This window comes from Penicillium digitatum, chromosome 6 (genome assembly GCF_016767815.1).
Source record: "Penicillium digitatum chromosome 6, complete sequence".
NCBI lineage: Eukaryota > Fungi > Ascomycota > Eurotiomycetes > Eurotiales > Aspergillaceae > Penicillium > Penicillium digitatum.
Genome location: NC_089389.1, coordinates 1,967,913 through 1,988,886, shown reverse-complemented (window position 1 = coordinate 1,988,886; position 20,974 = coordinate 1,967,913). Strand labels below are relative to the sequence as shown.

Below are 20,974 nucleotides of genomic sequence, written 5' to 3'. Positions count from 1 at the left end.
TCGAAGGTTGTTGAGTAGAGGAGCTAAAGGGGGGAGATCGAATGGCGGTAACAAAGCCCATAACCTAAAATCCCAGATATATAAGGAAACATCATTTCTCCTCTGTTCCATTCCTCTCCAATCCATTCATTCTTTGCTTTTCTCTTTGTCGCTTTACAGTTTCACTTGCCTTTCGGTTACCGTCACTCCTTAAAAACTACCTATTTCCACCTCCAAAATGAAGTACGCACTTGTTCTCACGGCTATTGTCACCATTGCCTCCAAGGTCGCCGCTGTCGGCGTTGTTGGCAAACCTGAAGGTTTCGCTGCTGGCGCTACCGGTGGTGGCAATGCCGCCCCTGTGTACCCTACCACCAACGAGGAGCTGGTCTCTTACCTCGGTGACTCGGAGGCCCGTGTCATTGTTCTGAGCAAGACGTGAGTAAAGAGCCCCTGCTATGGATGAGCTACGGCTAACAATGGCGGACTGCTAGTTTCGACTTCACCGACAGTGAGGGCTCCACCACGACCGGCGGTTGCCTTCCTTTCGGTACTGCCCCCAACTGCCAGGTTGCTATCAACAAGGACAACTGGTGCCACAACTACGAGCCCAATGCCGCTACCACTACCGTCACCTAGTGAGTATCCCATCACCCGGGCCATAATCGACTTCCCCTTGATGCTTACACGTCTCACAGCAAAAACGCTGGTATGCTCGGTATCAACATCGGCTCCAACAAGTCCTTGATTGGTGAGGGAACTAGCGGTGTTATCAAGGGCCGTGGTCTGCGCCTTGCCAACGGTGTCCAGAACATCATCGTCCAGTAAGTCTAACCATTTTCTCGGTTTAAGGCGCGAAAGCTTCATTGGAATGTACGCTGATTGGTTCATCATAGGAACATTGCTGTCACTGACATCAACGCCCGCTACGTCTGGGGTGGTGATGCTATCACCCTCGACCAGGCTGACCTGGTCTGGCTCGACCACATTACCGTATGTTCCTCCCACAGACCTTCCCGGCTATAAACATAGACTGACCTGTCATCTAGACTGCCCGCATTGGTCGTCAGCACTACGTCCTGGGTACTGGAGCTGACAACCGTGTCTCTATCACCAACAACTTCATCAACGGTGAATCTGAGTACTCGGCCACCTGCAACGGTCACCACTACTGGAACGTGTACCTTGATGGTTCCAGTGACAAGGTCACCTTCCAGGGCAACTACCTCTACAAGACTAGTGGCCGTGCACCCAAGGTCAAGGACAACACCTACCTCCACGCTGTCAACAACTACTGGGACGACAACTCCGGCCACGCCTTCGAGATCGGCGCTGGTGGCCACGTCCTTGCCGAGGGTAACTACTTCTCCAACGTCAACGCTACTCTCGAGTTGGACACCTTCTTCGGCTCCCTTTACGCTTCCGACAGCAACTCCGCCGCCTGCCAGGCTTCCATCGGTCGCCCCTGTGTGGCCAACGTCAACGGAGGAGAGCTGGTCAGCTCCTCCGCCGCCGTTCTGTCGAGCTTCAAGGGCGAGAAGCTCCCCTCTTCTGCTGTTGCCAACACCAACCCTGCTGGCAGCGCTGGTCAGGGCAACCTGTAAACATAGTTATGTTTTTTGGACTAGGGGATTCCTCAAAATTCCTTGTGGGAAAATCGGGGCAATTGCTTCGCTACACCACAGTCTTCGGAGGAAGAAACAAGAGAGATCAATACGACTGTATTAGAAATCTCTGACTGACTGCCTTGGAGGAAAAGAGGAGAGGAAACTATCCAACTACCACTGCATTCCTATCACAATGGGGGCCATGGGATCACTCACATCGCATACCTCAACCTGGAGAGTCTTAGCATAGTTAATCTTAGTTTAATCGATTGTTTTCGCAAAAACAGATGCACTTCCATAATTTTGCCCCTAGTGAGCCTGCTCAGTTTTTCGATTGCTGCTGTTGCTGCTCAATTATTATCTCGAACAGTGCAGTGCACATAAGTGTAAATTGTCAACAAACAAAATCTTAACCAGACTGTTTGACGCCATAAACGACCACCCAAACAACAACTTGGAGCAAAATTGTCTTCTAGCCCCGTATTAATTGATCTCAAGAAAATGTGGTTTGAAGTAAAGAAATCAGTTGCGCCATTCATGAAGCTGTTGGAGACATTGCTATGAGAGTTCGCTGCTTGTCTAAAAATGCAGTGTACACGGCCAGTGTATTGAGTTAACTAACAACCCAACCCACCTTTCAACTCCGATGATTGTCTTGTCTACGTGGACCCGAATTTCTTTAACTCGGAGTCTCCAGCAGTGGCCCAATCACACTACTCTGGTGGTTTACCACTGCATTCTTTTTAATATCGATCGTGGACTAGCAACTATCTCCAAAGGAGCTATGTATCTTGCATATGTTTCTCTTGATTATCCGTTAATCGTATGTCTTATCGACAATGTTGACCTAAGAATCATCAGAACCCAGAATCTCGATTAGACACTTCGGGTTCCAGTAGACGGGGGTCTTACTAGCGCTGAGCCAGGGGCATACCCACACTTGAATTGGTTACTGTAACCCCTGTCAAAACATGAACCTGGCACAAGTAAACCGGTCTCTTTTATTATGTAATGATAATATTGTAACTATGAACTCAAATATAGCATGGCGGCACGCCTCCCGCTTTAGGTAGGCGGTACAGATCTAAAAGTGGCGGTGAGCTGAGTGGGGCTCTAGGGGGTGTAGAAACTTCTGTCCACTGACTACTCCGTATACTCCGCATATTTACTAATGTTATGTAGAAGAATCAGTCTGTTTTGATTTTGCTTCCTATCATGTATTTAGATTTGGTAAAAGCAGCCAGTTAAGAGATTTTCCTCCTAGAATTTTTTTAGTCCTCAACTCACCGAGATGACATTGCGTTTATTCTATCCTTCACCACTCCGTACCATTACTACCAACGTTCTTTTTCAAATTCTATTTATTGCAATAAGAAAATTCATCTACTCATGTGTTTTGTAAGATGCTCTATCATTTTATCTAATAGCAGTAAACTATAAAGCTGTGGAAGAATAGACGGGCCGAAGAAATATGAACAGGGGACCTGACTTAAAAATGGAAGCAAATCTTTTAGTTAATGAGGATAAAGTTTTTTTTGATAGAATGGACAAGGCATTCATATTTGACAGGGGTTACCGTAACCAGCTCAAGGGTGGGTACCCTGGCTTAGCACTAGTAAGAACTGGGTGCCCCTAAAGTTAGGTCGGCCCTCCTAGTTGGGCTATGACAACCACAGCAGCAAATAACAGAAAAAGGCTGAAGTTCAAATTGAATTCAACGCCTTCTCATGGCAATGACTAAGAGGATCCCTGGCAGAAATGGGTTGACTTGGAGAGAAGATGCTACGGCCATTAGGGTCTCTTATACCTTGATCCTACCAAAACCGCCGTTACCTTTTGTCGAGACGTTGTCGAAGTTATCTCAAACAAGGCGATGTGAACATCTACATGAAACTCATCCTTCTAGAATCTTCCACTGGGGCTATTAGCTAAGAGTGCAATATGTGAAATACCACATTCCCATCAAAAGTTTAATGTGTCGCTGGCGAGTGCTGCCTATGTACCCATAATCGTTCGGATTAAGGTGGAACTATTCCGCACTCCATTTGATTGGATTCACTACAGCACCCGAGATTTATTACACGTTTCTTTATCCGCCGCACCCACACATAGTCCGTAAGGGGTAAAGTCATTCGCGTTGTCGTAAATTTAGCCTACTCTCAGTGCACGGACACATCCTCATCTGCATAAATTTAATCAACGTTTGCCCCACCTATTCTGGGAAAACTTCGGGAAATTGCCACAAGATTCCTCATCGTGGGAGTGATCTACAGGGGAAAAAGACGATCTATACTCTTAATCTGCTCCGATGTTCGGCTCAGCACCTTAATTCAACAGAAAGCCAATTATGCTGGGCTCTTGCTGAAAACGGATAAAATTCCCCCGGAGCAAGGGAAATACGGTTACATAGGCTGTCGACGATAACTGGGGGAAAGGAGGATGATACTCAATACCGGTGTCTAATGTGTTTCGTGTGAGGGGAAAAACCCCCAAGGCTATAATACCACGAGACCATGATGAAATCCAAGGTTCCATTTGAGGGCCTATGATGATGATGATGATGAATTCATTGACCCGATTTAGCTCGCTTTACATACATGCTGCTATGCGGGGGTTGCGTCCCAGAGCCCGCTCCCGACGATAAATGGTGGTGCATTCCCAGTATGCAGATCCACCCTGTGAGCAGGACTCGATTTCTCGAGGTCCTGCCACCTGAAAAGTAAGGCCACAAACCGACCGGCGTAATGCAAACAAGACAAAAGAAATGTAAAGAAAGTCAATCCATCTGCCCGGTGTAGATGGTTTCCCGTAGTCCCCGCGGGCGCAGAGTGTCCCCTTATTTCTCTGCAATGCACCTTCCACTTCTTCACTTCTCTACCTCCACTTCTTCATCCAGCTCCCCGAGTCACCGAGTCCCTGTATCACCAGGACTGCCAGGTCTACTTGCTGCATCACTCCGGCAGGTCGAACACGAATAGGTTCGGGTCCTGGCGCCATGCCTCTTCGTCTTCGTCGGCAGCGTACGTTGTTCTCCATGTGCGTTGGTGTGAGGTGACCTCGGCGGACCTGGCGCCCGGCCACTGTGATGTGTTCCCTGTTTCTCCAACATTCGCAGTGTCTTGGATTGGTTTCGGTTTTGAATCCTCCTCCCCCTGCTCCTCACCCATGGCGACCGAGTCCACTGACTGAAACTGTCCCAAGAGTCCCGATGCGATCATGAACTTCGCCACGATCGGCGCTGCCTTCACTTCTGTCAACATTGCTTGTTCTCCAAGCGTTGTCGACACCCCCTCCATAAACAATTCCTCCACCATCTCCGACCGCAGTTCCTCGAGTAGCGGACACTCTAGCAGAACGTGCTTCACACTCTGGTTTCCTAGGTCGCATTGACAACGCGGTGAGTCTTTTCGCTTGATTTTGGATAGGTATTCAGCGAGCCCAATGATGCCTGTCCGGAGTTGGATTAGCACTGATGTTGTTGCTTTCCGCAGTCCTTTCCAGTACGCCAGATTTGTCTTGTTCGGCGCTTCGACCAGCCTCCGAGTCCTCCGCGCAATCCTTCCTCCCTTCGACCACGATTTTTCCCATGCGATCATCGATTCATGCTTAATCCACTTGCTCGCTGCGGCGGCAAGCCGGGTAGATCGGTTATGATAATTCGATGTGTCGGTGGTGGTTGCTGCGCTCTTTGCAAGCATGTCAACATGTTCGTTGCCTGGAATGCCTTCATGCGCCGGGATCCAGCGCAATTCAACCTGAATCTTGCTCTTCGAGCACCAGTCCAGTAGGCGGAGGCTTCCTTCCAGGTATACCTGGCCGGATGGCATTTTGGGGTTTTGAATAGCTTTAAGAGCGGCCTGGTTGTCGGTGAAGATCACGGCCCCCCTCTCCGCCAGCCTTTCTCGCCAGTCGTCGTTGCTTGTGAATTGGTATTGGATAACTTCTAGTGCCATTTCAATAGCGCGGAGCTCGGCGGCGTACACAGTGGCATCGTCGTCAGATCCCATATTGCATAGCCGTGACTCGTTCTGGACACTCGGGTATGTCGGGTACACTGCGGCCCCAATGCCGCCTTGATACCCGCTCCCATCGGTGTATAGTCGTACCGGTGCGCGGAATTGTCGTTCAATGCTATCGTGTGTGTTTTTCGCTTGCTCTCGTTCTTCGATGTGTACCTTTGGCGGCTTGCTCCATGGCGCCTGGATGTATGCCTTCCTGCTCTCCCATTCCCTTGGTAAGGCGTCCGGGATTGCAGTGAGACATCCACCCTTCTTCCAGGACTGAGCCTCCATTGGTGTCCATCCTCCTCTCTGGCGTTGAGTTTTGCTCCTTTCTCGGAGCATTTTTTTTGTTATTGCATAGGCTGGGCCTGTACGTATTCGAATAGCAGCTAGCCGGACTAACCGGTCAAGCTGCTGCTGCATAGGTAGTAGATGAAGTTCAACATCTAATGCCTCCCTAGCAGTTGTTTTGAAGGCACCGCTTATTAGACATGCTGCTCTCGACCCAAGGCGAATAAATGAACAGCGGGCAGGTAGCAGCAGAAGAGAGGGAGAGACTTAGATTCCTGAGGCTCCAACGATGCATGTCGATCAAGTTTTTTCTATTTGACTTTTTCCAGTATGCATTCAAGTTAAAATGATAATGCCACATGATCATCGCAACATGCGCCTTCAAAATTAGCCCTAGGTTTATTTGGCGAACATCTATTATGACCAATGCACGGTGGATCGAGACGAACCCCTGCCGCGCTTATCCCTGTATGGACTATTGGTGCCTTTTCCTTTTCAGTATTAGCGCCAATTTTGGCGCCGGCGATCACCGATTGGCCGCCAATCAGGCAATGAACTTTAATGCCAAAACAGCAGTTGCCGCGCCGTGCTCGTGGATAGTTCCAACATGCAACTTTACCTAACTCACCACACTCCATGAGAGGTGAACGATCGCGTAACTTCTTTCATTTAGTCCATTAAGAGATGTCGACTTTTATAAGGGTGGCTACATAAATTTTCCGTTGATCAGATGATCAAGAATAGTTTGGGAGGGGCATTGTTAATTCATGATTCAAGTTGGGTAGAAAGTCATGTGATCAATTATCCCAACCTTGCGGTCTTTTTCTATGCGGGAGCTGATTTAGCAGGAGTTTGATTGTTTTGTAGCCATTGAGGAACGTGTCATATGACGTAGCTCTATATTTACTGCAACTTCCACGGCGCATTCCCAGCCTCTCCTGATTTCATAGTACCATGAAAATGTCAATTTACCTCTGGAACTGTTTCTCCGCTGTGCGGGCGGCCTGGAAATTCTTTATTGAAGGCACGTTCGGCATCTTCTCTGGTATAATTCCGTTATTCATCAAAGCCCATCCATCCAACTCACAGGAGTCGAATGATCTTGAGTCCAATAATGTGGTTGGTGTCGCCTCGAGAACATCTGACCACGTCACCTATACCATACGGCCACTATTTCAGTCTGATTTGAAAATAGTGGGCATAGGAGCTTCCGGTCAAGTCTACGAGGTTGACGAAGAGATAGTCCTCAAGAGTTGTCGCATTTTCGAACAACCCGGGAGCGACGCCTCTGACAGCGACCGGTACCACTATGCATCAGATACGGTTTTTCACTCTGGCTTATTGCAAGATGAACGGTTTGTTTTACGACTACTTCAACGGTGGCCACATCCTCATATCATTGAAGCTATCGACACCGATCAACCCGAGGGGATATTTCTCCGCAGATATAAGCCGTTGCCCGAGGGTGAGGTACCCGCACAGCCCACTCGAATCCGATGGTATTGCGATATCGCCGACGCTCTTTGCCACCTTCATAAGCTTGGCATTGCTCATGGAGATGTACGAATTGATAATGTACTCTTGGATAATCGAGGCTCTGCTATTCTTTGTGATTTCAGTGCCGCTAGTCCCTTTGGTTATTCAAATCTGGTCATCTCGGATCTTCCACTCCCAGTCAATGGTCCGTCGCCAAATCTGTCTGAGGCAACTGATATGTTTGCAATGGCCTCGCTCCTTTTCCAGGTTGAGCATGGAATCAAACCTGAGCTTTCTGTTGACAGTGATGGTGAATTGATTTTGCCTAGCATACAGACCAATCATCTGGGTATTGATGCGATTATTCGAAATGCCTGGCTTAAACAATATAGCAGCACCTCGGAGATGCTACAGAACCTTTATGCACTTGACGCTCAGACTAGTCAAGCTGTTTACGGTACCCAAATACATTCAGAGCCAATTGCTTCACTGAGAGAGCGGATCAAAGTATGGAGAAATGGACGCGAGAACAGTATTGGTCAGAATCGCCCATTATGTGATACCTTTCTTTCGTTATTGATAATTAACATGATCTGTAGGCCGTGTACTTGATGGTATACTTTCAGGAGACCAGTTGCAAGTACTAGCAGATTGCTATGACTTGGATAGAGATGCCGAATTACGGTTCACAAGCTATAGTGTACCCATGCATGAAAATTGATTGCAGTTTGATTTCTGCATAAGGAATTAATATTTGAAATAAAAGTCTTAATGAGCTTTTGTAGCCCAATGAATAAATATATAGTACTGTTGAACTCGAAATTAAGTAGTTAGTCGAATGGTTTTATGAGTGCCTTATTTCTTTCGCCTCTGTTTGTTTTATTTGCTCCATTTGATCTGGATCCACGTATCCCTCTTCTTCCCTTTGGGTTTCTGCCCTTTTATCTACACAACTCCGATTTGATTCAATGCATATTACTAGACAAAAGACCTATAACTGCTGGTTTCTTCAAGTTACTGGAGGATTATGGATAAGAATGAGAAAAATGGACCGTATTTTGCACAAAGCTATGTAAAGACAGGAATTCGGGCAATTTTTTAGGCAATTCGCATACGATGGAAAAGTCATTGAAAAGATAATGGCAAAGGCCCTGGGGTCGGCAGTGCAACAGTACGATCTCGAAAAGTTGAACTGATATTATCAGCATGGCGTCGATAACAAAAACCAAATTCTGTTTAACAGAGATATTTCTACTAAGCAGGAAGTAGTTTCTCGAAGACTATGAAAGTCAATAACAAAGCTCACGACATGAGCGCTTAGACGCTTACGGCTATAAGCCTAGTGGCCATTGGAAGCTCCTCGGCAGCTGAGACATTTGTCTCGGCGATTATGGGAGCTGCCCATTGGCACCTCAGGCCATGGTTCGGCGTGATTCTCAGAACAGGGATGTGGTTCTTTTCTCTCTTTTCTGTGTCCGCAAGCGAATATAGCTGTTGTAACCCAAATTTGACACATGATGGCAACTGAGTTTGAAGTTAGTAATGGTCTAACAATAAACCGAGAAACGATACCAGAGATTCGATAGAAAGATTGTTGCAATATGGTGAGAGAATATCGATGTAGATATAGAGGGAATCGCTCCGTTTTATCTTTAAGAAGCACCTCATTCTTTTTTTTTTTTTGTTGCTAAATTGACCGGACCACCCGATAATTTCAGCGCTTAATCTGCCTGGGAAAAATAATCATAACTCTCAACTAGGCTATAGAACTAGGGCAACGCACGATTGCGTTGTTTTGGTAAATTTTGGGACCTCCAAGTGGAGTTAAGCTATTCCGTTTTGGGTTCTAACGTTAGGTCCCAAACATTAGAACCCAAAACGGAATAGTCTATCGCAAGATGGCATTTTCAGGCCTTAAATCATTTTTATCTGATAAACTGGAAATCACTGGCCTGATTTATTGGCAACATAGCGAGGTTCTTCCACTTTTCCTGCAATGTGGAATTCCAAATTGTCTACAAAACTATGGTGACGAGGTCTCAGAATCGTTGCAGATCCCCTGCCTGCCAGACAACTTCAACAATTTGGAAGAAAGAGAGCAATTTGAACAAGGCAATTTACTTAAAACGGTATATATTCTCATCATTCTTGCTAGTACGTTCGATAGCCAGTAACTATATCCCGGGGTAGATGTCTTAAAAAATATTTTAGGATGTAAAAACAGCGCACTCAAACGCTCTCGCTCGAGATAGCTATTGGGATATAAGGTCACAATTACTCTCAAATCTGCTCTATATCGCCTACACATCTCTTCCAATTACCATAGCATCAAGAAATGGATATCAGCAAATACTGCTTCCTCAATCTACTTTGGATCTTATCCAACCATCGCAACACTCCTTATCTCCTCAACATCCCTCGGAGCAACAAGACAGCCCCGCAAGCTCTCTAATTCCGTGCATATTAGACCTCGAAGCAGGCTCATATACCAAGACAAAGAGCCGGAAAGGGAACAGTAAAGCATCGAGACATTACCGTAACCGAAATCGGGAGAATCAACAACTCAGGGATGGGAACAAGTCCCTTCAAGAGCGATGTGACATGTTGGAAAATGAACGGGATCAGCTACACTAAGAATTTGATGAATGCAAATCTATGGCTCAATTTCCAAAACCCGGCAGACTGGAAAACAGTCACGAGCTCGACGGAGGTCAGGAGTTGGCGGGAAAGAAATATTCAGATGATCCTATTGAGACTCAGATGTGCCCTACATGCGGAGGTATTCTTTCTTCGCAATGGGAGAAGCATGACAAGGGTTTTGAGAATCCATGAAGATCCATTAGACTGAATTCAAGCGTTAGTTTCAATCTCCCTTCGAACGAGCTCTACGGACCCGAGTCGAACCGAGTATGACATTTTAATTTCTGACTCTTTTTTAAATTCATTATCAGCCACACTCTATAGACCGCTTTGGTTTCACATGGTCACAGCATCCGACGGATTACAAAATAAAAGGCTAGCTACTTCCCTGTTTCTGATTTTATCGCAAAAATATTCTTCTTCATTGCGTTTCCTTTTTCTGAACAGATCGATTTAGAACGACGCAGATTGCGGAAATCGAGTACATCTAGTTACCTCGCCCTAGACTAACTACAATGTCTGATATTCAAGATTGTACGTATAACACGGAAGTCGGTGAATGTTGTAACTAACTAACAAGATATGCTTATCATCAAACGTTGCAAGAAAAATCCTCATATAATCATACCGTCAGCTCTATTCAATTCCTCGGGAAATGTGTGTGGGCAGCAACTTATTTTCGCATCAAAATTCGAGATCCAATGCGCAGTCAGAGCAATTGACGAGATAAATTCAAAAAACAACTTGACGCCGGATGAGATATCCAGGGAATTGCACAATCACATCCACATCAGGCACTTTTTTCAGAGTGACATAGGAAAATTTGTGCAAGTTGTTATGCTGGTGGGTCATGAGATAAATCCTTTGAAATTTTTCGAAGGGTCAGAAGCTTCATGGGACCAGAAATCCCCGGTCAAGGTGCCGAGAACCTCCTATTACAGGTGTTGGAGATTCGTAAGAAAAAGCTTGGTACGAACCATCCTGATACGGTAAGGAGCATGGGAAACCTGGCGGCGACTTATAGGAGCCAAGGTCGATGGGAGCAAGCCGAGCAGCTCGGAATACAGGCGATGGAGACTCTCAAGATGAAGCTCGGCGAGGATCATCCCGACACGCTTTCGAGTATGACAAACTTAGCGGCTACGTATAGGATACAGGGCCGGTGGGAAGAGGCTGAGAAGCTCGAAATGCAGGCGATGGACACTCTTAAGACGAAGCTTGGTACGGACCATCCCGACACGTTGAGGAGCCTAGGGAATCTGGCGGCTAAGCATGGGAATCAGGGTCGGTGGGAGGAGGCCGAGAAGCTCCTGGTGCATTTGGTAGAGATGCGCAAGACGAAGCTCGGCGTGGACCGTCCAGACACGCTGTTGACCATGCAGAACCTCGCTCTCACCTGGAGATATATCGATCGAAATGACGATGCTATCGATTTGTTGCGAAAACTGCGTAGCTAAGCAGCAACGAATCCTAGGTCTTGCGCATCCTCAAACACTGACACTCTCTAAGACCTTGTTGGAATGGGAACTGAACTGTGGAGCTGACTATTGATGTATAATTGATTGAAGGACTACAGGGTGTTAGCTTCATTCTATTGCTTCCCTATACTCGCTAATTTACGGATGATATTTTTTATATCTCGTTTATGGAATCGTTGCCTTCGCCGCCTCCTTCAAGATCCGTTCAAACCCTCTAGTAGAACCAGATTTTACTCTATATCTTTCTTGATACGGTAGCATTACACAAAGCCATGTATCCTTGAAAGTAAAATATTGTATAGGTAATATTACAAGAACATTAATTCCTAATATTGTATTGTGAATCTTAGTTAGTATCTGGGTACGAGAAAAAATCGAAGAGTGTGGTGATACCAGTTTCGAGACGTACTGTACCTGTCAAATAAATTCACAGAGAAATACTTGAACCATCGAGGCGATTATGTCTTGCTAGATGGGCCTTTGAATAGTAGAACAGAAGACAGTCCAAGTCGATAAATATTCAATAGCACAGAATATATAACATTGCAAGGGAGAACGTTAAGTATATAATCATCCCGTTAAGCTCTCAACAGGGCCGCGGGAATGACATAAAAGCAATGGTAAATCAAGAAAGCATACGAAATAAGATAGTAAGTGCTGTTTCGGCTTGCAGAGAAATATATCGGGGCAACGACGCTATAAGACCTAAATCAGCTCCAATAAGGCTCCTGTAACATCTTGACCATAGCAACGTTTTTTCTCTTGTCTTCTTCCTTCTTCCGATTTAGCTTATTCAGCTTGTAAGGCGAAAGAATACCCAGTGGTCTTGGCTCACGAAAAGCACTTTGATTCTTCTCCGCGAAGAAGAGCTTGAGATACCGGGAGTCAAATAATCCAGGAATGCCGTCTGGTAGCTTTGCTGCTTGGATAAACCACTGGAGACCACCGACAGTGGCGGGCACACTCTTGAGGCTTTCCACATCTCCCAGCCGGACTGAGGCTTCCAGAAAAGACATCGCAATCTCTATATAGATAAAGACGTCTTGCACTGAATTACTCGCCGCTCCGCGCCGGAACTCAATTGTCCCGTGGGGATTATTCAGTAGATAGAGAAAGTTCCAACCAAACATCTTGTCATGGTCGGGGTTCATAAGTAGTACTAGCTCCCTCATGGTCGAAACTCGCTGAATAATGGCAATGCTCTGCCTTCGGGATAGATTCTGGTGTCCAAAATTCATGTTATCCAGCCAATTGCTTCGTCCGTATTCATTGCCGAGTCGTTCCTCTGGAAGAATGGCTTCAAAAGCAGGCTCGAAATGTATCAAACTTTGGCAAATCTTCTTGAGGTCGCTTAATGAGTAACCTCCCACCCGTGATAGATGTACATGAGTGCCGCAACTAGCATTGGAATCGACATGAAAATCCGCGAGAAGGAATCTCCACATAAATTCAACATGCTGACGCCACCTAGAGCCCTCATGTGCCCTAAAGATGGGGGAAATACTCTCCAAGCCCCCTACATATCCTTGTTAGACCGTATTATTTGCCACCAAGAATACAGCTTACATGGTGCACGGCCTTTCTTTGGCATTTCGATTGTCGAATCTGAGTCAAGGGACCATTCGGCAAACCCGGGCCCTAAGTAGTATTCATCGATTGCGTGGATGTCTACCGGGCTCGGATTGGTCCATAAAAGCATTGTAGGAAGATGCAACCGCCTTGGAAAATTGCCTGACATCATCGGCTGCCTTGATATTCTCACGAGGTTGTAGAAGAAACTCAACCTCGACTCCAATGCCGAAGCTTCCAATGGGATAGGTAGGAGCCTCAGCTCGTACAGAGTTTTTCCCAACTGTGTAACAATTTAGAATAGAAAATAGGTGCTTGCCACAAAACCATTTAACATACCGGTTGGTCTTCTTGTCGCCGAGGGGGGAGGAGGCGGTGGGGGTGGTCGAGACATTAAAGCTCTCTCAAAATATACCTAAAGCAGAGTAGTCCAAGACGAGTATTCGAACTATGAATGACGAAGATAATCATACAAAGACCCAGGATGGTACGGCTAAATGAGTGAAAATCGAGCGTATAATAAAAATTAGAGCGCAGATACCCATACTTATATTAGCCTTCTATGCAGAAGCGCGCAACGGCTCGAAACTATGAAACCCAGCCGACAACTAAATACGTCACCCTCCGGCGCTTGTTGCTCTCATCGATTGCCTCTCTTACCACTGCAGTGAGCTATCTTATTCCTCGTGAGCCTTCCTGGAACACTGGTGGCTCACTAGAAGATCCACATCTATAAGGATAGGATCTGGTTGGCTAAGCGATATTAATTATAGATAACCGCTATGTACGTCAGTACGCGCTGGTGGCGTACGAAAATCCGTGGGGACATTTGGGTGTGCACTACTGCTAGCGCGTGCGCGTAATGGGCCCAGAACCCGCGGTGATTATACATAACACTAGGTTGTTACAATGGCCCATTGGAACTTCGCTCTCAGACCTACACTCAATACATAAACCTTTCTTTCTTGTGTGCCACTTATACCCTTCTATTTCTCTATTTGGGCTTTTATAAATGTTTCCACTCAACTCCGATCATGTCGGATAGTGCAAGAGAGCAGATGAGTCTCAACAGTCCCCCTCCACCACCACCACCACCACCCGAAATTCCTGGCTCGAAAATCTCCAGTTACGTCTTGAAACTCAGAACCGCTCCTTCGGATTACTTTTTTCAAGCACCAAACCCACCCAAGTACGTGGACTTGTTCGACGCGCCTACTGGGCCCTATTTCTTCTATGGCACGTTGACCGACCCGTCTATGATTCGTGAAATTTTGGGGCTGGAAACTGAGCCGGAACTGCGCCCAGCACGCCTATCGGGCTATAAGTGCAAGTTGTGGGGGCAATACCCTGCACTGCTGGATGCTCCAGACTCCGTGGTCGAGGGCGCAGTGTATCATGTTCAAACGGTTGAACATGGGGAGAGGCTTGCGGCATATGAAACAAAAAATTACAAAGTCGGCCCTTGTCGCATTCGCTATACTGATGGAAAGGAGCCTGCGGACAATGTCGGATATACATTCAAGTTCAAGGGGGATCAGACTGATTTGAGCGATGGAATATTCGATCTCAGGGTCTGGTTAGAAAGAATGGGAAGACTTGCTGCGGTAAAAAAAACTCGATGCCAAGAATAGCATATTGCAGGATACATAGTACACAAAAGTCTTTTGAGATGGCAACATTGCCCCTGTAGAACAGCTACTCACCTGTGGAGCTTTTAGGCACTTTAAATGAGACTTAAGTTAGTCTATTTTCGTTTATAATAGTAATGCTTCAAACACAATCTAGATAAGTCGCAGATCCGTTTGGGGCTTATCTTTCGCTGGCAGCTCAGCAGAGAAACCGAAATCACTCCGCGACCGATGCGCCCAGCCAGCGGCGGCGACTAATCTACTTAGGCGGAATCCTTCGTCCAAGACTCGACCTCAGATGGCGAGAGCTCCGGCAGGATCACATTCTAACGAGGCTTGCCTGCCAATCGTCTTCATATCCGATGCACAGACCAGGGGAATACCGCACAAATTATTGGTCTGCTCATCCACACGCCCCCTCCATTTCCAGCCCGCATGATCTGTTCCTTGTCCTTCTGTCTCTTTCTCTTTTTAATCTGATTTTCGTGAAGCCAGCGAGGATTTCGGTCACAAGGCACCTTGATGATACGAGTCATGACAGCATGGATCTCCGGAACCGGCCGCAATATTGACTAGTTTATATCGAGGGAATGGATGTTAGCGCGCAGAACAACGGCATCTCTCACGGCTTTATAGACCCGAAAGCCATTTTGCGGTCATTGTAAAATAGAATTAAAAAAAACCGTCTCAGTGTTAGTCGTGTAAACCTGCGCTGATTAAGTACCGGCTAACACGAGTCGTCACAGAGTCAATCTGATCTCAGTCATCTTCGGTTCCGAAACGCAGCTAGCGCCCTCAGCCAAGGTTGAGAAGACTCTGGCGCAGCAAGTCTGCCCCGCTGCACGGGGACGAGTGTCCTGAAATAGTAGGGGAAAAGCGCCCGCATGCGCAAAGGCCAACGATAGAACAGATTCATTGCTGCGGACCAGGGAAAAAGGCGTCATCTCGAACGCAGTGATCGGAGTTTAAGGGAAAACAGGGCAGGACGAGGGAGGACGGCGTGGGTTGCCATCACGGGATCGCAGGAAAGTCGACGAGTCACACGGGAAAGGGGTGGCGGAGCTCAGGAGCTCGGTGATCCGGATCAATAGCAAAAATGCCTCACCTGCGAGGCGAAGAGAGAAGAAAGGCGAAAAAGAAAATCCGAGCTGTAGGATAGGAAGGGGGAAGCAGGGATCTATATACAACCACGCACGGGCACGCACAGCGACCGATGACGCTAAACCCAAGGGGTCAAGGATAAACCTAAGAGGGTAACTCATTGTCCCTCTCCGATATGGTGTAGTGGCTAACATCGCCGTCTCTCACACGGCAGCCGGGGGTTCGATTCCCCCTATCGGAGTTTCTTTTGTCTGGTCTCGTTTTTTTCTCTTCATTAATTACATAGGCCTAGTGCCCTCAAATGAAACTGACCCCTTTTAGAATGAGACAGCTGATGGAATTCACGATGTTGAGCTACAATTCCCCAAAGAGTTCACGTCACAACAAACCCCCTCTGTGGAGCTCCGGCTGCCTTCCACTAGGCATAGCTCAAGGAACTCAGCAACACTTCTGGATTGTGACCTTGTAATACTAATCATCGGTCTTGGTCGCTGTCGGTGATAGAGCCAATAATGTTGGCCAATAGCGAAGCTTTTATTGATTGAGAGTAGAGCACGAACAAGAGACCGGTAGAGGACAAGATGAAATAGATCTATTTATACAGAGGTGCCGACGCCAAAAATAGGTTGAATGTTGTCATGTTCAAATTCAAAGCAAAATGGCGTAACAACCAAATCAAGACATTTGTATTTGTCTGGTATCTATTATTCATCAATTGATATATATCCAGTTCAATCGCAGGATGCATGACGATCTGCACGATGTTACCCCAACTGACCTCCAATTCTTCTCCACTTTTTTGTGCCTATCGACGGAGTACATACGTCGCAAGAGTGCCAAGCCCACCAACACCTGGTGATTGTCTTGGTCACTTGGCACGATTGCCGTTTCTACTTCTTAAATTGGCGTTACCAAGGTGCTATTGCATGAATGGTTAATTGGGGTTTCAACTAGTCTCCGAAAATTGTCCGTGCTTTATCTACACGCTCTTCAAGGGTTGTTCATCATAGAAGATATATTTCTTTAGATACGTAAGATTAGAATGGTAAGCACATAATTAATCCGTCTACCTCAAAAGTAGAGAAACTGAAGAATAATCGCATGTGCCCTTTTTGTACGAATCCCTAACGAAGGATATAAATGGACACTGAAAAGTTGTGGAGATCCCTACGCCGGGAGTCTGGTTACTTGGCAAGGACTGAGTAGGGTAAACCCAAACCCTGCTGATGATATAGCCAAGTAACCTAGATTTGAGAAGTTCGTCAAATTCGGTGTCGGGGCCTTGAGAAGCGGATAATGAATGGACCTCGGACTCCGCCAATATATAAAACCCTGACTATGCCGGTCTTGTCTGAATCTGAATTATCTGCACCATATTTCACCTCACTTGTCTCAAACGTGGAATCAAAGTCAAAATGGGGATCACTATTCAGACACTCGCAATTTCAGCCCTGGTGACTACAAGCTACGCCTCTCCTTTGATCTACCCTCGGGCAGTAAACACATCCTATACCAATTCCAACGGCTTGACATTCAGCCATTTCAACGGTTCTCTTCCAAATGTTACCATCCTAGCCACTGGTAAGTATGAAAATATCTGAAATGACAAATGTAAACACAACAATATCCCTAACCGAAAAGATAGGCGGCACCATCGCCGGCACAAGCGACGACAAAACCACAACAGCAGGCTACAAATCTGGCGCCCTAGGAATCAATACCCTCCTCTCTGGAATACCAGATATCTTTAAGATCGCCAATATCGCCGCCATTCAGGCACACAACGTCAACAGCGGCGACATCTCCTCATCTCTCCTCTTAAACCTGACCCAGACACTCCAGACACAAGTTTGTGATGATCCAACCATGTCCGGAGCCGTGATCACCCACGGCACCGACACCCTCGAAGAATCTGCCTTCTTCCTCGACGCGACAGTAAACTGCGGCAAGCCAATCGTATTCGTCGGCTCGATGCGGCCCTCTACCGCCATCTCAGCGGATGGACCCATGAACCTTCTCCAGGGAGTAACCGTCGCCGCAGACAAGAACTCTAGGGACCGTGGAGCCTTGGTTGTTCTGAATGACCGGATTGTCTCGGCTCTCTTCGCAACCAAGACTAGTGCGAATACCGTGGATACCTTCAAGGCATATGAGCAGGGGAGCCTGGGATTCATTGTGTCCAATAAACCGTACTTCTATTACCCGGCTGTGCAGGCAAATGCCAAGCATGTGGCTGATGTGTCCAATGTGGATGCCATGCCTCGTGTGGATATCCTGTATGCCTATGAGGACATGCAGATCGATTCGATTTACAGTGCCGTGAAGAATGGTGCGAAGGGTATCGTGGTATGTTTTTGCCCAAGTTTATGAGATCAGGATTCTCCAGCAGTGCAGTGCTAATTTCATAGTAGATTGCTGGTGAGGGTGCAGGTGGTGTTTCCACAGATTTCGCTTCTGCTATCAATGACATTGGTGTGAAGCATAGCATCCCTGTCGTCTTGTCACACCGTACTGTGAACGGCGAAGTCCCCACAGCCGATTTCACCGGAGAGAACGCAGAAACCAAGATTGCCAGTGGAATGTTCAATCCCCAGCAGTCGAGGATTTTGCTTGGGCTGTTGTTGGCAGAGAAGAAGGGTTTTAAGGAGATTAGAGAGGTGTTCTCGAAGGCTACTGTTGCTTGAATGTCCGGAGAAAACCAGGAACGGAAAAGACGAAGGATAAGAATGTATACAGAGATGCATACATTTTTTTATAGAGGATTGATGGATTTCCAAGAACTCCCCAGCTAGAAAGAACCAGACCGAGAAGTCAAACGTTCACACGCTATACTTGGGCAGCAAGTAAATTTGCTGAAGAAGTGGGCCTGAAAAAAAAAAAAAAAAAAAAAAAATCGGGCAAGGCGTGAATATGTGTGTGTTTTTCCACCTAAGAGTACTTTCACCATAGTGGATCGTAACGCTTCCTTCAAGTTGTGCAGCTGTGAATTTCACGAAAGCAAGAAGAAGATTACATGAATGATGTATTTTGCTAGCCGAGCTAGTCTAGGTTAGCTAAAAGGTGGTACATGGTGGGAGGACATAAGAGATCTGAGGAGGTTTAGAAGTGGATGGGCTTCGAGTAGGTGGCCATGGCAGCCTCCTTGAAAGCCTCGGAGAGGGTGGGGTGGGCGTGGCAAGTACGGGCAATATCCTCGGAGGAAGCACCGTACTCGATGGCGAGGGTAGCCTCAGCAATCATCTCACCGGCGCCGGGGCCGATGATGTGGACACCGAGAATGCGGTCGGTCTCGGCATCGGCGATGAACTTGACGACACCCTCGGTGTCGAGGTTGGTCTTGGCGCGGGAGTTGGCGCTGAAGGGGAAGGTACCGACACGGTACTTGACACCGGAGGCCTTGACCTCAGCCTCGTTCTGGCCAACCCAAGCGACCTCGGGGTGAGTGTACATAACGCTGGGGATTGCGGCGTAGTTGACGTGGCCGTAGCCAGTCTTGATGTATTCGATAGCGGCAACGGCCTCCTCCTCGGCTTTGTGGGCCAGCATGGGACCGAAGGTGCAGTCACCAACGACACGGACGTGAGGAAGCTTGGTGCGGTACTCCTGGTCGATAACCAGACGGCCACGGTCATCCTTCTCGATTCCAACCTGCTCCAGGTTCAGACCTTCGGTGTAGGGACGACGGCCAATAGCGACCAAGACGACGTCGGAGTTCAAAACCTCCTCCTTGCCACCCTTGGCGGCCTCAATGTTAAGGGCGATGGTAGAACCGCTGTCGTCACCGGAGACGACCTTGGTGCTGGTCTTGAACTTAATACCCTGCTTACCCAGGATCTTCTGAGCCTGCTTAGCGATCTCGGCATCCATACCAGGGCCACCGATTTGGCCGAGGAACTCAACAACAGTGACCTCAGCGCCAAGACGGGACCAAACGGAAGCCTGTACCACGATAGGAGGTTAGCACGATCCAACATTCGAAACTGCTTCTGTAGTCAATAAATACCATCTCAAGACCGATTATGCCACCGCCGATGACGGTCATCTTCTTAGGGACCTCAGTGAGGGCGAGAGCACCAGTGCTTGTGATGATGCGCTTCTCGTCGATGTTCAAGCCGGGGAAGCCGGTGGCCTCAGAGCCGGTGGCGATGATGATATTCTTAGCGCGCAGGGTCTGCTCACCGCCGTCGTTGAGGGCGACCTTAATGGTGTTGGCATCAACAAAAGAACCAGTACCCTTGTGGTAGTCGACACCGTTCTTCTTGAGCAAGAACTCAATACCCTTGGTCAGACCTTCAACGGATGTGTCCTTGGCCTTCATCATCTGGGCAAGGTTGAGCTTGACATCGCCGACCTCGATACCGCGCTTCTTGGTGTCGTGAAGGATCTGGTGGTAGAGATGGGAGTTGTTGAGGAGAGACTTAGAAGGGATACAGCCAACATTCAAGCAGGTACCGCCGAGGGTGCCGCGTTTCTCGATACACGCGGTCTGCCAGGGTGTTCGGTTAGTACGCGGATTGCAACGGCAAGACCGACCTAGTCAAAAGTCGGAAGTTTTGGAGAAGGGGTAGTTTGTACCTTGAGACCCTCTTGACCAGCCTTAATTGCAGCAACGTAACCAGCGACACCACCACCGATGATGACCAGGTCGTGATCACCTATTGCCCGGGAAAGCGGAAATCAGCAATCGCATCTGGGAAAGTAAAGAGCACTATCCAGGAGCTTCAAGATAGCCATGTAAGCATCAACTTACCTGCTTCAGAGGCGTAACCACGTTTTGAGTGGCCTATGAAGATCATGGGAGTAGCAAAATTGTTGGGAATAGCCTTCGGGCCGGCATGGCGGAGGGCAGACCGGGGCGTAGCCCGGGGCAAAACTGCGCGGAACATAACGAAAGAAGTAAAAAAAAATTAAAGACTATTGGTCTTTAGATATAAATGCAATCCTCGATACGAGCGGATTGGAGTTGTTGAGAGTGCGCAAATAGGGTGGGTGGATTCGAGTACGGGAAGTGACTGAGCTTTTGCGGTATTGCTTGGCTTCACCGCCTTCCAAGGATCACGGGCCTCAAAGCTGGCCCATGTCGGTACGGCGGTGAAGGCGGGCCGGCAACTCGCCGGAGGATGTCGGGAGCCGGTTCCGACGGTTCTGCAGGCAGAAAATTGGACACAGGAACCGTCAAGTGTTTCTTTGAACAACTATGTTGC

The 20,974-nt window shown here is 47.5% G+C and overlaps 8 protein-coding genes and 1 non-coding gene across 9 annotated transcripts; 6 read left to right on the top strand and 3 right to left on the bottom strand.

The window, feature by feature from the left end:
- Positions 1–217: 217 nt before the first annotated feature.
- Positions 218–1,583, top strand: Pdw03_5714 (Pectin lyase B; the record flags this gene model as incomplete). Its single annotated transcript, XM_014682707.1, has 5 exons — positions 218–417; positions 474–617; positions 678–803; positions 876–972; positions 1,029–1,583. The coding sequence occupies 5 exons, from the start codon at positions 218–220 to the stop codon at positions 1,581–1,583; spliced, it is 1,122 nt and encodes a 373-aa protein (XP_014538193.1).
- Positions 1,584–4,537: 2,954 nt separating this feature from the next.
- On the bottom strand, positions 4,538–5,929 carry Pdw03_5713 (Reverse transcriptase, putative; the record flags this gene model as incomplete). The annotated part of the gene is made up of 1 exon (XM_066101141.1): positions 4,538–5,929. The coding sequence occupies one exon, from the start codon at positions 5,927–5,929 to the stop codon at positions 4,538–4,540; it is 1,392 nt and encodes a 463-aa protein (XP_065958081.1).
- Positions 5,930–6,832: 903 nt separating this feature from the next.
- On the top strand, positions 6,833–8,075 carry Pdw03_5712 (Protein kinase-like domain protein; the record flags this gene model as incomplete). Its single annotated transcript, XM_066101140.1, has 4 exons — positions 6,833–7,072; positions 7,122–7,233; positions 7,284–7,892; positions 7,954–8,075. 4 exons carry the CDS (start codon positions 6,833–6,835, stop codon positions 8,073–8,075), a joined length of 1,083 nt encoding a protein of 360 aa, XP_065958080.1.
- Positions 8,076–10,887: 2,812 nt separating this feature from the next.
- Positions 10,888–11,451, top strand: Pdw03_5711 (Kinesin light chain; the record flags this gene model as incomplete). Its single annotated transcript, XM_014682704.1, has 1 exon — positions 10,888–11,451. The coding sequence occupies one exon, from the start codon at positions 10,888–10,890 to the stop codon at positions 11,449–11,451; it is 564 nt and encodes a 187-aa protein (XP_014538190.1).
- Positions 11,452–12,182: 731 nt separating this feature from the next.
- Positions 12,183–13,435, bottom strand: Pdw03_5710 (Putative amidoligase enzyme; the record flags this gene model as incomplete). The annotated part of the gene is made up of 4 exons (XM_014682703.2): positions 12,183–12,988; positions 13,039–13,077; positions 13,145–13,324; positions 13,381–13,435. The coding sequence occupies 4 exons, from the start codon at positions 13,433–13,435 to the stop codon at positions 12,183–12,185; spliced, it is 1,080 nt and encodes a 359-aa protein (XP_014538189.2).
- A 640-nt stretch (positions 13,436–14,075) lies between these two features.
- On the top strand, positions 14,076–15,530 carry Pdw03_5709 (AIG2-like; the record flags this gene model as incomplete). Its single annotated transcript, XM_066101139.1, has 3 exons — positions 14,076–14,612; positions 15,306–15,361; positions 15,416–15,530. 3 exons carry the CDS (start codon positions 14,076–14,078, stop codon positions 15,528–15,530), a joined length of 708 nt encoding a protein of 235 aa, XP_065958079.1.
- Positions 15,531–15,939: 409 nt separating this feature from the next.
- On the top strand, positions 15,940–16,011 carry Pdw03_tRNA187. Its single transcript has one exon. It is a non-coding gene; the product is annotated as a tRNA-Glu (tRNA).
- Positions 16,012–17,185: 1,174 nt separating this feature from the next.
- Pdw03_5708 (L-asparaginase) lies at positions 17,186–18,454 on the top strand (the record flags this gene model as incomplete). The annotated part of the gene is made up of 3 exons (XM_014682701.1): positions 17,186–17,351; positions 17,416–18,116; positions 18,182–18,454. The coding sequence occupies 3 exons, from the start codon at positions 17,186–17,188 to the stop codon at positions 18,452–18,454; spliced, it is 1,140 nt and encodes a 379-aa protein (XP_014538187.1).
- Positions 18,455–18,869: 415 nt separating this feature from the next.
- Pdw03_5707 (Dihydrolipoyl dehydrogenase) lies at positions 18,870–20,656 on the bottom strand (the record flags this gene model as incomplete). Its single annotated transcript, XM_014682700.1, has 4 exons — positions 18,870–19,709; positions 19,774–20,256; positions 20,346–20,425; positions 20,521–20,656. 4 exons carry the CDS (start codon positions 20,654–20,656, stop codon positions 18,870–18,872), a joined length of 1,539 nt encoding a protein of 512 aa, XP_014538186.1.
- Between the last annotated feature and the right edge of the window lie 318 nt (positions 20,657–20,974).